The sequence below is a fragment of the Phyllobates terribilis genome, unplaced genomic scaffold (genome assembly GCF_046119375.1).
Source record: "Phyllobates terribilis strain yellow unplaced genomic scaffold, ASM4611937v1 Scaffold_9__5_contigs__length_417890890, whole genome shotgun sequence".
NCBI classification, from domain to species: domain Eukaryota; kingdom Metazoa; phylum Chordata; class Amphibia; order Anura; family Dendrobatidae; genus Phyllobates; species Phyllobates terribilis.
Genome location: NW_027362769.1, coordinates 309,815,044 through 309,829,175, shown reverse-complemented (window position 1 = coordinate 309,829,175; position 14,132 = coordinate 309,815,044). Strand labels below are relative to the sequence as shown.

At 44.5% G+C, this 14,132-nt stretch overlaps 1 protein-coding gene across 2 annotated transcripts in view; it reads left to right on the top strand.

Annotated features, from left to right (window-relative positions):
* Positions 1-14,132, top strand: part of STAT1 (signal transducer and activator of transcription 1) — a 1,113,083-nt gene that overhangs the window by 155,603 nt on the left and 943,348 nt on the right. For both annotated transcript variants that reach the window (XM_073647949.1, XM_073647950.1), the window contains exon 6: positions 12,924-13,002. In XM_073647949.1, coding sequence (XP_073504050.1) covers positions 12,924-13,002 — 79 coding nt within the window. The remainder of the gene's footprint in view (positions 1-12,923; positions 13,003-14,132) is intronic.

The window sequence follows — 14,132 nt, the reverse complement described above, 5'->3', positions numbered from 1 at the left end:
TGTGCAATTTGGAAGGAGTGATGTTTTGGAATGCAGACTTTGATGGTCTGCGGGCTCCTTGTTGCGTTTGCCGAGCCCCTGATGTGCCTAAACAGTGGAAATGCCCATCAAGTACCCTTTTTGGAAACTTGACCCCCAATGAATGTATCTAGATGTGTGGTGAGCACCTTGAACCCCCAGGTGCTTCACAGAAAACTGTAACGTTGGCTTGTGAAAAAAAAAATAAAATCAAATTGTTTCCTCAAAAATGTTATTTTCGCCAAATAAAATTATTTTCACACACGTAACAGGAGAGAGTGGTCCTCAAAATTTGTTGGGCAATTTCTCCTGAGTACGCAGATACCCCATATGTGGTCGAAAACTACTTTTGAGGCACAGTGCAAAGCTCAGAAGGGAAGAAGCGCCATATTGGAGTCCAAATCTTGCTGGGCTGGTTTGACAGTGCCATGTCAAATTGGCAGAGCCTCTAAGGCAGGGCTCGACAAACCCACGCGCCTGGTCGCCAGTGGCGCCTAGAAAATGTTGTCTGGCGCCTAGAAAATGTTGCCTGGTGCTTGGGGAGTTGAGAAGAAAAAAAAATACTCTCAATCCAATCCCACCTCCTGCACGGAGTCATCCAATCGGAGGAAGCAGGGACAGTATCGCTCAGGCCGCCTTCTCCACTTTGCTCCGCCCCCCTTATGCTCCGGGACTGGACAGGGAGAGTTGGGTTCCGGGGAAGCAGGGCCGGCGTCAGCACACGGCGTACCCGGGCAAGTGCCGGGGCCCTGGAAAATCAGAGGGGCCCAGCCGCACACTCACTGTCGGGGCCCGGGCCCACACACCCACCCGCCCACTCACTGTCGGGGCCGGGCCCACTCACTGTCGGGGCCGGGCCCACACACTGTCGGGGCCGGGCCCACACACCCACCCGCCCACTCACTGTCGGGGCCGGGCCCACACACCCACCCGCCCACTCACTGTCGGGGCCCTGGCCGCTTCCTCGGCACCTGTTCAGGGACGCAGGCGCTGCTTGATTGCCGGCACTTCCCCCAGACATGGCCGTGCGCTGTCCGGCTGTGTCTGCTAGTAATGACACGGCAGGGTCGACGGCACTGCACCTTTAATTGTGCTTGTGTGTCGCTCCTGCCGCGTCATTACTAGCAGACACAGCCGCACAGCGCGCGGCCATGTCTGGGGGAGTGCCGGCAATCAAACACCGTCGGAGCGGAGGTCCTGCACAGATGGGCGGGAGGGGCCCGGACCCGACCGCAAGTGGGCCCCTCTGATGTTCCAGGGCCATGAAGTCTGTGACACGCCGGGGGCCCTGCACTGCCCCATACCCGAGGAGCTGCTGGACAGGACACTGGACCGGGGACAGGTGAGTGAGGCTTCCCCAATCCCCATATTAAAAATATTAGTAATGGGTCTGTGTGAGTGCATGTATGTGAATGTCCGTGTATATGACTGTGTATATATATTTGTCTGTTTTATCTATGTGTATGTCTGTATGTGTACATATGTCTGCGTACCGTGTGTGCGCGCGCATATGTCTGCGTACCGTGTGTGCGCACGCATATGTCTGCGTACCGTGTGTGCGCACGCATATGTCTGCGTACCGTGTGTGCGCGCGCATATGTCTGCGTACCGTGTGTGCGCGCGCATATGTCTGCGTACCGTGTGTGCGCGCGCATATGTCTGCGTACCGTGTGTGCGTTCATATGTCTGCGTACCGTGTGTGCGCACGCATATGTCTGCGTACCGTGTGTGCGTGCATATGTCTGCGTACCGTGTGTGCGCGCATATGTCTGCGTATGTGAAGGATGAGGGGGCAGGCTGGGCCATGTGTAATAAATAAATATATATATATATATATTTATAGATTTATTTCTCTGCCGTATCTGTGCATCATGAATCGTGTATGTGTTAAAAGGGCCCACTGAGACTCTTTCGCCCGGGGCCCAGAAAAACCTGGAGCCGGCCCTGGGGGGAAGGATCGCTGTGGCCGGGGGCCCGTTCTCATCTCCCGCTACCTGTGTAAGTACATACAAAGGCCGTGCTCCCCGGGGAGACGCCGTGTGTGAGGGGGTCTATATGTACAGTTTGTCAACAAAAAAAATTCTGGCTCCTAAATTTTTTGGCTGGCTCCTAAATTCTGAACAACTTTGTCGACCCCTGCTCTAAGGTGCTAGAACAGCAGAAACCACCTCCCATAAGAGAACTCCTTTTACAAGCTACACTTCTCAATTAATTCATCTAGAGGTGCAGTGAGCATGTTGACACCACGTGTGCCTCACATAATTTTACACCATTGGGTGGTGAAGAAAGAATAATTACATTTTTACTACCAAAGTTTTGTTTTAGCCCCAGATTTTACATTTTCACACTGGAAAATGGGTAAAAATGACACCAAAATTTGTCACACAATTTTTGCTGAATGTAGAAATACCCCATATGTGGCTGTACAGTACTGCTTAGCCAAATGGTGAGACTCTGGAGGGACATTGCGTTTTTTGCCTCCTGAAGCGCAGATTTTCCTATAATGGTATGCAGGCTCCATATATACAGCTCCTAAGCGCTAGAAGAGCAGAATCCCCTCTCATGTGACTCCATTTTGGAAATTATACCCCTTTGGGAATTTATCTACAGGTGTGGTGAGATTTTTAACTACATGGGTGTTTTCCAGAAACAAGCAGCAGTGGATGTTGCTGAGTGAAAATGGCAAACTGCCATTATAGTGATCAGTACGTTATGCCCAGCTGATGCTTCTGGAGACACTTCCCCCTGTAAATTAGTCGGGCTTGCATCACTACAGAAATGTCAAACCAACTGCGGTTTAGGTACACTGTGCGGCTCAAAAGGGAAGGAGGCATTTGGATTTAGGAGCACAGAATTTGCTGAATTTTTTTGTAGGGCAAGGGCCATTTTGCTTTTACAGAGCCTTTGTGCTACTAGCAACATGGAAGCCCCCTATATTTCTGTTAACAAATGACGGACCTGAGTGAGGACTTGCTTTTTTTGTGGATTAAGTCGAAGATTTTATTGTGATCCAAAATGTTATGTAAAATGTTTCCATTCATCCTGTGCGCTAGGCTCAGCACTGATATCTGGGTTTCCATTTAACCCTTTAAGGACCGAGCCACTTTGTACATTAATGACCAGGCCAATTTTTTCAATTCTGACCACTGTCACTTTATGCGGTAATACGTTTGGAATGCTTCAACAGATCCCCCTTATTCTGAGACTGTTTTTTCGTGACATATTGTACTTCATGATAGTGGTAAAATTTCTTTGATATCACTTGCGTTTATTTGTAAAATAAACAGAAATTTGGTGAAAATTTTTAAAATTTTGCAATTTTCAAACTGTCAATTGTTATGCCCTGAAATCAGAGAGATATGTCACACGAAGTAGTTAATAAATAACATTTCCCACATGTCTACTTTACATCAGCACAATTTTGGAACCAAAATTTTTTTTTTTATTAGGGAGCTATAAGGGTTAAAAGTTGACCAGCGATTTCTCATTTTTACAAAAAAATTTACAAAACCATTTTTTTAGGGACCACATCACATTTGAAGTCACTTTGAGGGGTCTTTATGACAGAAAATACCAAAAAGTGACACCATTCTAAAAACTGCACCCCTCAAGGAACTCAAAACCACATTCAAGAAGTTTATTAACCCTTCAGGTGCTTCACAGGAACTGAAGCAATGAGGAAGAAAAAAATTAACATTTAACTTTTTTTCACAAAATATTAAATTTAGACCAATTTTTTTTTATTTTCACAAGGGTAACAGGAGAAAATGGACACCAAAAGTTGATGTGCAATTTCTTCTGAGCACGCTGATATCCTATATGTGGCAGAAAACCACTGTTTGGGCGCAAGGCAGGGTTCGATAAGGGAAGGAGCGCCATTTAACTTTTTGATTTCAAAATTTGCTGGAATAATTAGCGGACGCCATGTTGCATTTGGAGAGCCCCTTATGTCCCTAAACAGCAGAAACCCCCAACAAGTGACCCCATTTTGGAAATTAGACCCCTCAATGAACTTATCTAGATGTGTGATGAGCACTTTGAACCCCCAGGTGCTTCTCAGAAGTTTATAACAGAGCTGTGAAAATAAAAAAAATCACAAAATTGTTCTTTTAGCCCCAAATGTTTTATTTTCACAAGGGTAACAGGAAAAAATTGACCTCTCATTTTGTTGTGCAATTTCTCCTGAGCACGCCAATACTCTACACGTAATTGGCAACTACTTTTGAGGCACAGTGGAAAGGTCAGAAAGGAAGGAGCCCCATATTATAGTACAGATTTTACTGTTATGGTTTGAGGGTGCCATGACCCACTAGGAGATCCCCTGAGGTGCCGTAACAGCAGATTCCCCCATAAATGACCCGATTTTTCAAACTACACCTCTCAATGAACTTATCTAGGGGTGCAGTGATCATACTGACACCAAGGGTGTGTCATAGAATTTTATTCCATTGGGCAATGAGGAAAAAATAATTACATTTTTACCGCAAAAATTTTGTTTTAGCCCCAGATTTGACATTTTCACACTGGACAATGGATTAAAATGGCACCAAAATTTGTCCCATAATTTCTGCTGAATGTGGCAATACCTCATATGTGGCTGTACAGTACTGCTTGGCCACACGGCGACACTCAGGAGGGACTGAGAGCTATTTGCCTCCTTGAGCGCAGATTTTCCTAGAATAATTTGCGTACCCCATATATAGAGCCCCTGAATGCTAGAAGAGCAGAATCCGTTTTTAAGTGACCCCATTTTGGAAATTATACCCCTGCCAAACATGTGGACACTAAATGTGGTTTAGACACACTGCGGTGCTCAGAAGGGAGAGGGATTTGAATTTGGGAGCCAGAATTTGCTGAATTTCTTTTGGGGGGCGAGGAGCCATTTAGCTTTTCCAGAGCCTTTGTACTACCTGTAACGTGGAAGCCCCCTATATTTCCATTAACACATGACAGACCTGAGTGGGGGCTTTTATTTGAAGCTTTTATTGGGAACATTTTGCATAACATTTTAGATCACATTTATCTAGTGCTCTACTCTGAGCACTTACATCGGGGTTTCCACCTAAATCTCCAAATGACGTGATTCCGATGAAACCCCAGAGGGATCCATTCGCTATAAGGAGGCAGCAGAGTTACTCTGGATTCCGTCTGGCCTCTGTTCAGTGTTATCCTTCTTTTCTGAAGTGCACAAAACTGTGGCTGACTGCGCTTTTATTTACGCCTAAAAAGATGGACCCCACCGGATCATAGGTCAGACGGCGTCCACAGTGCCTCCATCTGCCTCATCATAGGGAATCTTCCGTCAGGGGTTTCTGTCTGAATCATGTATTTCAGAGATTTACACGGAAACCCCCGTGTAAGCGCTCAGTGCAGATTGCAGGATAAATGTGCGCCGAGCCATACTGCGATCTTTGGGAGGCAGAATGAACAAAAATCAACAATTCAGGATTTTTTTGTTGTTACTTGTCTAGTAAAATTGATGAGGCAGCTTTATTCTTCGGGTCAGTACGTTTAAGGCGGTACCACATTTGTAATTTTTTAATGTTTTTTTTGCACTTTTACATAATAAAACTTATAGAAAAAATAATTATCTTTGCATCGCTTTATTCTGAGAGATGTAACTTTTAAATTTTTCGGCTGATGGAGTTGTATGGTGGCTTGATTTTTGCGGGACAAGATAACCTTTTCAGCACTACCATTTTTATTTCCATCCGTCTTTTTGAAAGCGTTTTATTCCACTTTTTTCCAGCGGTACGATGAAAAGTCATAGTTTCTCATGTTTTTTTTTTTTTTTAACACTGTTCACTGAAAGGGTTAACTAGTGTGACACGTTTATAGATCGGGTCATTCCGGACGCGGCGATACTAGTTATATGTACTCTTTTGTTTTTTTTTTATACCTATAAATCTGTATTTATTAGTGTAATATTTTTTAACTTTTTTTTTTTTTTTTTTAAACTTTTTTACTTAGTCCCACTATGGGACTTTCACTTTTTTTCATAGGTATAATGCATTTCAATACATTATACCTACTGTATATTGAAAGCTCCTGAGACTATGCTGTGCGTAGGTCTCGGGAGCTTTCCATAGCTTGGTGACCTGGTCCCCCTGGTCACCATGGCAACGGTCGGGCCCCCGCGATGACGTCACGGGGGCGCCGACCTGAAGGCAGAGGGAGCTCCCAGCCCTCTGCCTTGCCTCCTGAATGCTGCGATCACGCTTGATCGCAGTATTCAGAGGGTTAACAGCCTGGGGCGGCGCTGACACTTCTCCTGGCTGTTTAGTGCCGGGGCTCAGCCACTGGCAGCGCTGAACTCCGGCACTGATAGAGCAGCAGACGCTGAAATCTGAGTGCAAGGACCGACGGCATGGGTCCCTGCACCCCTTCTCGTGCCGCTCAGCTGTCACAGACAGCTGTCGGCACTGAACTGGCACAGCTTCTTTACACGCTGTGACAGTTCAAAGCCATGACGGATACTGCACGGCAATGAGCATTAACTTACACCCGCTCATGCCGTGCAGTGTCCGTCATTGAGCGTTATGGGGTTAAATCTCAGAGGGACTTAATTAATTTGAAACTCCTGAGGGATCATTCACTATAATGGGGCAAAAGAGTTACTCTGGACTGTTATGGGTGTGTCAGATGTGACAGTCGCCCTGCAGTTGGTTGCAGAAGATCTCTTCGTTTGGCATTAGACACCTTCTTAGATCTGTCTCACACTAGGACCCAGCGGCTACCTTCCTCTTGCTAATTAACACCCTGGATAGGATAATAGAAAAAAAATGTAAGCAAAAAAAAAATTTAAAGGGGCTTTCCCACAAATGAAAGTTCATTTTAAAAATTGTCTGTGTCTGACCGTGTACCGAACATACCACATCTTCTTGGCAGGGGAGGAAGAAAAAGTGTACAGATATTACAGCAGAGGATTCATTTTGTGAAGTAAAATATTGTTTAAAAACAGGCAGTGAAATATTTTACCTCACAAAATGAATCCTCTGCGATCCCCTGCTGTAATGTCTGTATACTCTTTTGCTTCCTCCCCTGCCAAGAAGATGTGGCATGTTCCATACATGGTCAGATACAGACAATTTTTAAAATAAACTTTCATTCGTGGGACAACCCCTTTAAGCAAAAAACGTGGTCTGTTGTGATGCACTGTCATGGTGTTGGGGGTCTGCTGCTGACACTGGTATAGAGGTAATGTCCCCCAATTCTGTTAACATCCCCCATCCTGGTATGCATGGCACCCTAATCCCACATCCTGGTATGCAATGCACCCCTTGATCCCCATCCTGGTATGCATGGCACCCCTTGATCCCCATCCTGGTATGCATGGCACCCCTTGATCCCCATCCTGGTATGCATGGCACCCCTTGATCCCCATCCTGGTATGCAAGGCGCCCCTTGATCAACATCCTGGTATGCAAGGCGCCCCTTGATCAACATCCTGGTATGCAAGGCGCCCCTTGATCAGGATCCTGGTATGCAAGGCGCCCCTTGATCAGCATCCTGGTATGCAAGGCAGCCCTTGATCCCCCATCCTGGTATGCAAGGTGGCCCTTGATCCCCCATCCTGGTATGCAAGGCGGCCCTTGATCCCCCATCCTGGTATGCAAGGCGCCCCTTGATCAACATCCTGGTATGCAAGGCGCCCCTTGATCAGCATCCTGGTATGCAAGGCGGCCCTTTATCCCCATCCTGATATGTTAGGCGCCCCTTGATCCCCATCCTGGTATGTTAGGCGCCTCTTGATCCCCTGCTGTAATGTCTGTATACTCTTTTGCTTCCTCCCCTGCCAAGAAGATGTGGCATGTTCCATACATGGTCAGATACAGACAATTTTTAAAATAAACTTTCATTCGTGGGACAACCCCTTTAAGCAAAAAACGTGGTCTGCTGTGATGCACTGTCATGGTGTTGGGGGTCTGCTGCTGACACTGGTATAGAGGTAATGTCCCCCAATTCTGTTAACATCCCCCATCCTGGTATGCATGGCACCCTAATCCCACATCCTGGTATGCAATGCACCCCTTGATCCCCATCCTGGTATGCATGGCACCCCTTGATCCCCATCCTGGTATGCATGGCACCCCTTGATCCCCATCCTGGTATGCAAGGCACCCCTTGATCCCCATCCTGGTATGCAAGGCACCCCTTGATCCCCATCCTGGTATGCAAGGCACCCCTTGATCCCCATCCTGGTATGCAAGGCACCCCTTGATCCCCATCCTGGTATGCAAGGCGCCCCTTGATCAACATCCTGGTATGCAAGGCGCCCCTTGATCAGGATCCTGGTATGCAAGGCGCCCCTTGATCAGGATCCTGGTATGCAAGGCGCCCCTTGATCAGCATCCTGGTATGCAAGGCGGCCCTTGATCCCCCATCCTGGTATGCAAGGCGGCCCTTGATCCCCCATCCTGGTATGCAAGGCGGCCCTTGATCCCCCATCCTGGTATGCAAGTCGCCCCTTGATCAACATCCTGGTATGCAAGGCGCCCCTTGATCAGCATCCTGGTATGCAAGGCGCCCCTTGATCCCCATCCTGGTATGTTAGGCGCCCCTTGATCCCCATCCTGGTATGTTAGGTGCCCCTTGATCCCCATCCTGGTATGTTAGGCGCCTCTTTATCCCCATCCTGGTATGCAAAGTACCCTTTGATACCCATCCTGGTATGAAAGGGGCCCTTTGATCCCCATCCTGGTATGCATGGGCCCCCCTCATCCCTCTTCCTGGTATGCTTAGCACCCTCTGATTCCCATCACACTGCCCACAAAAAAATAAACAATACTCACCTCCTCTCTCCTCCAACGCTGCGTCTCGCTCTGCTACCGACACTCACTGTGTGAGACGTGCATGGCGTCCCTGCCATGTTCCCTCACACTGTGAGATGCTGTGCCGGAATAGTCACTGCTCCCCACTCCGGGACAATATGCGTGGGGAGCAGTGACCATTCACTCTCTTCAATAGCGCGCACACTGTATCCGAAGCGCGACTCCTGCTGCGGCCAGCTGTCTGTGTGCCCACTATTAAAGACCAAGAATATTCTCTACAACCCATGGGAGTGGATTGTAGTGAATATTCATGGTCTTTAATAGTGGGCACACAGACCGCAGAGCGGCAGCAGGAGCCTAGCTGCGGGTACAGTGTGTGCGCTATTAAGGAAAATGAATCTTCATTGGTCTCCACGCCCATGTGCGTGGGGAGCAGTGAATATTCATTTTCTTTAGCTGTGGGCACAGCGTAGGCTGCAGCAGGCGGCTGCTGCCTCCTGTGCCCCGCTGATCCCCCGCTGCCGCTCCCCCCACAAACCCCACCACTCACAGCTATAGGTATATAGTACGGACATATATAGTTCGGACTATAAGACACACCTCCTACTTTCCTCCAAAAATTTGTGTGTCTTATAGTCCGAAAAATATGGTAATTTTTTTTATGTTTTGGCGGGTTTTACACAATAAAAACTATTTTATAGAAAAAATAATTTTTGTTTGCATCACTTTATTCTGAGAGCTATAACTTTTTTTATTTTTCGGCTGATGGAGCTGTATGGCGGCTTTCTATAGACTGATCGCTGCTGTAAGTCATAGCAGTGCAGGGTCTCAGATCCAAAAGCAGAAGAGCAGATGGGCTTTTGTCCCTCTGATGGCTCGCTAAATGCTGCGATCCCTGCAGGTAAGTTCCTACCTACCTGGACATCCAAGGTTTTGAAGAGGTTAAGCTTGTACGTAGTGAATATCAGTGTTAGTGACGTCCAGTCTTTTTTTAGAGAAAAATAAAAAACATAATAGTAGTTAGTATCTAGTAGATTTTTAGGTAGGGCATTAGGGGATCGGACATCACAGTTTACGTGACGTCCAATTTTTTTAGCAGAAAAAAAAAATAGTACCTAGTAGCTTTAATGTACTGAACGTCACTAAGTTTTTTTTTATACAAAGTTTTTTTATTTTTTTTTTACTTCTATTGATTTTTCTTTTCATTTTTTTCAGGAATCCAGTTGGACACTGCAGGACTCAATGATATTGACCTTTTCAAAGTCTTCTTCACTGAGGATATAATAAATCTTATCGTGGCCCAAATAAATTTATCTGCCCATCAATTTTTCACCCAAAATTCCACATCATCATTTGCTAGATGCACCCCTGTAAATGCAGCAGACATTTTGGGCCATTATGCTTCATACGGTCATAGTGGGAAAAAAAAAAGAGAATCGGCAGTACTTGAGTGGTGATATTTTATGCAATACATCAGTTTTCCATATGGCCATAACAAGGACATGATTTGAAGCAATCCTAAAGTTTTTGCAATTTATTGATGACATGCAGTGTCCTCTTTTCCAAATTTTGATTGTCTATACAAAAGTTGTCCAATTTTTACCACTTCAGCAGAAAATATGCAGATGTACATCCCCCAGAGGGTCATTTGTATAGATGAATCTCTAGTTAATTTCAAAGGGAAGCTAAAATTCTAACAATACAGTACATGCCCAGTAAGGTAGGAAATTAAAATGTACAAATTGTTCGAGAGTACCTTCGGATACACCCACAGATTTAGGGTTTATGAAGGAAGGAACACCCTGGTTGACCACTCTGAAAGCCCATTTGTTCTAGGAGTGAGTGGAAAAATTGTGTGGGAATTTGTGCACCCACTGCTTGATAAGGGTTATCATCTCTACTTGGATAAAGGCATCCCTTTCCAAGTCCTTCTCTGCCCAAGGGACTGTAGTATGCGGCAAAAATATCAGAGAGTCCTCCTTAAGCTGCTAATTGGGCAATTACTCAGAAAGGATGACCGCAGAGCCAATGTAGCAATAACATGCTGATTGTCAAGTATAAGGACAAGAGAGATGTCCTTAACTTGACCACAGTACACCGTGACAACAGCTCTTTTGTCACTTTGTACTAAAACAGTAGTCCCAAAGCCAGATTGTATCCTGGATTATAATAAATTCATGGGAAGGTGTAGATCTCTAAGATCAGGTCCTGAAACCATATAGCACCATGCAAAAAACAAAAGTATGGTACATAAAGCTAGCCGGGCATATCGTACAGATGACCTGCACCCAAACAGTAGTTTTCCACCACATATGGGGTATCTGCGTACTCAGGAGAAAATGAACCCCAAAATTTGTTGTGCAATTGTTTGTCCTGTTACTCTAGTAAAAATAAAAAATTTGGGGCTAAAGCAACATTTTTGTGGAAAAAATTAAATCTTTTATTTTATTTTTTTTCCTTTCACATTTCTTTAATTTTTGTGAAGCACCTGAAGGGTTAATTAACTTCTTGAATGTGCATAAGAACACTGTGCCCAGTAACAGATATGCGAATAGAAACCTTAAAATACCTTGAGAAAGAAGGGCTGGGACCCTTCAAAACGTGTTTGTTTGGCTCTTTTGGTACCCCGTTGTCTCTGTGACGTCATAAGCCATCATCACGTGGTTTGATCACGTGTATCGCTAGCGCTGCCGGCCAGAGCTCATTTTATCACAGGCCGGGAGTTTGCTAGGTAAAAGTGGAGGACGCTACTGCAACATAACATAGCCTCCTCAGCCCCACGGACTTTTACACAAACAGTCTCAGAATCAGGGGGATCCGTTGAAGCGTTCCAGAGTAATTACCTCATAAAGTGACAGTGGTCAGAATTGTAAAAATTGGCCTGGTCATTAACGTGCAAACCACCCTCGGGGGTAAAGGGGTTAAATGAGAATGTGTGTCCAAACTTTTGGTCTGTACTGTATATATGTGTATGTTTGTGTGTGTGTGTGTGTGTGTGTGTGTATATATGTATATATATATATATATATATATATATATATATATATATATATATATATATAATATATATATATAATTTTATTTTTACTTAGTCCTAGCTCTCTGCTGCCCCCTTTCGTCCGGACAATTACACAATTGGCCGACGATTACCATAAGAGGACGCAGGCTGTTTACATTACAGGAACTATTAACTACAGGAACAGAACTATTACATTTTAGATTTAATCCAGAACGATAGGTACGGTTTATAAAAATATGCAAGAGATTTTACAAAGAGGACAAACCAATACAGAATATACAGTTACCTAAAATAAAAGAATAAACCAAGAAAACTTGCTAAAGCTGTCGTCACAGCAATGGCTTCAGATTTATGGAGGGAGGCGCTGCAGAGACAAATGGACAGCACCTACAGTGAACTGTGCCTCCACATACTGACATGCCCAAAAGTTGGCTGTTGCCTTTCATTAGCTCCTAAGTTACACCCACACCCCTCCCATTATTACTCTTACATGGTTTGACTTATCAGTTTCAGATAATGAGATTCAAATTCTGAGATTCCCTAAATGGACTATATCTTTCCTTTGGAGAGTCACATGTGCTCTTTATCAATGGCATATTTTGTATCATGATTTTATCTTTGCATTGAGACCAAATATACCTGATGTAGCCTCGTCTATCAACTCCGTATTCAATTGACAGGATTCGGGTCATTGCTCAGTGACTTGAAACTATGCTTTGCATTCGCCACTTAATCACGTTTCCGAAAATATGATTTTCCTATCGGATCAACGCAGTTCATGCAAACCTCCCTTATTACTTTTCTAGTAAGCAGACAAAGACATTCCAGATCTTTGTTTCTAAAATGCTTATCTCAGTCATAAATCTAATCCACATTTCTTAAGTATGGCCTCACATCTGTTTAGCCATTGGAGTACCTATGGTTACCTAATTCGAAAGGAAGGGGTCAGCTGCACGGATAAGAGTGCAAGCTCTTCTCTCTCATCTCTGTAAGCATTTTACTTTTCTCCATGACCTGCTGGGTTAAAAATTATCACATAGAGGCTATATTGGAATTATAAATCATCTTTCAAATATGTATGGCCCTTTGTGAAATTTTTACTTTTTTCCCCTTAGGAGGTAGAGCAAGATGTGAAGAACTTAGAAGACTTACAAGATGAATATGACTTTAAATGTAAAACTGTACAAAGCAGAGGTATGAGATGTGAATTCTTTGTGTATATAATGCATACTGTATAATCCTGCTAGGCTTATCAGTGGTGTATATGTATATATATATATATATATATATATATATATATATATATATATATATATATATATATATATATATATTAATTATAGTAAGTTGGCTAATGGTCGCTTAGTCAATAGGTGGTATGCATCACAGAGATGGCTGGTCTCTGTGATGTAACCCGGAGTATTTTCTCTAGTGCACGCACACACGAAGAGGACTAATTGGTGCACCTGGGACCTGGGACCGGGTTACGGGTAGTTGTAAAGAGTTGAGCAGGTCTAGCTACCCACATACAGTGGTAGCCAAAAGTATTGGCACCCCTGCAATTCTGTCAGATAATACTCAGTTTCTTCCTGAAAATGATTGCAATCACAAATTCTTTGGTATTATTATCTACATTTAATTTGCTTGTAAGGAAAAAACACAAAAGAGAATGAAGCAAAAATCAAATCGTTGATCATTTCACACAAAACTCCAAAAATGGGGCAGACAAAAGTATTGGCACCCTCAGCCTAATACTTGGTTGCACAACCTTTAGCCAAAATAACTGCGAACAACCGCTTCCGGTAACCATCAATGAGTTTCTTACAATGCTGTGCTGGAATTGTAGACCATTCTTCTTTGGCAAACTGCTCCAGGTCCCTGATATTTGAAGGGTGCCTTCTCCAAACTGCCATTTTGAGATCTCTCCACAGGTGTTCTATGGGATTCAGGTCTGGACTCATTGCTGGCCACCTTAGAAGTCTCCAGTGCTTTCTCTCAAACCATTTTATAGTGCTTTTGGAAGTGTGTTTTGGGTCATTGTACTGCTGGAAGACCCATGACCTCTGAGGGAGACCCAGCTTTCTCACACTGGGCCCTACATTATGTTGCAAAATTTGTTGGTAGTCTTCAGACTTCATAATGCCATGCACACGGTCAAGCAGTCCAGTGCCAGAGGTAGCAAAGCAACCTCAAAACATCAGGGAACCTCCGCCATGTTTGACTGTAGGGACCGTGTTCTTTTCTTTGAATGCCTCTTTTTTTTTCCTGTACACTCGCTATGTTGATGCTTTTTCCCAAAAAGCTCTACTTTTGTCTCATCTGAC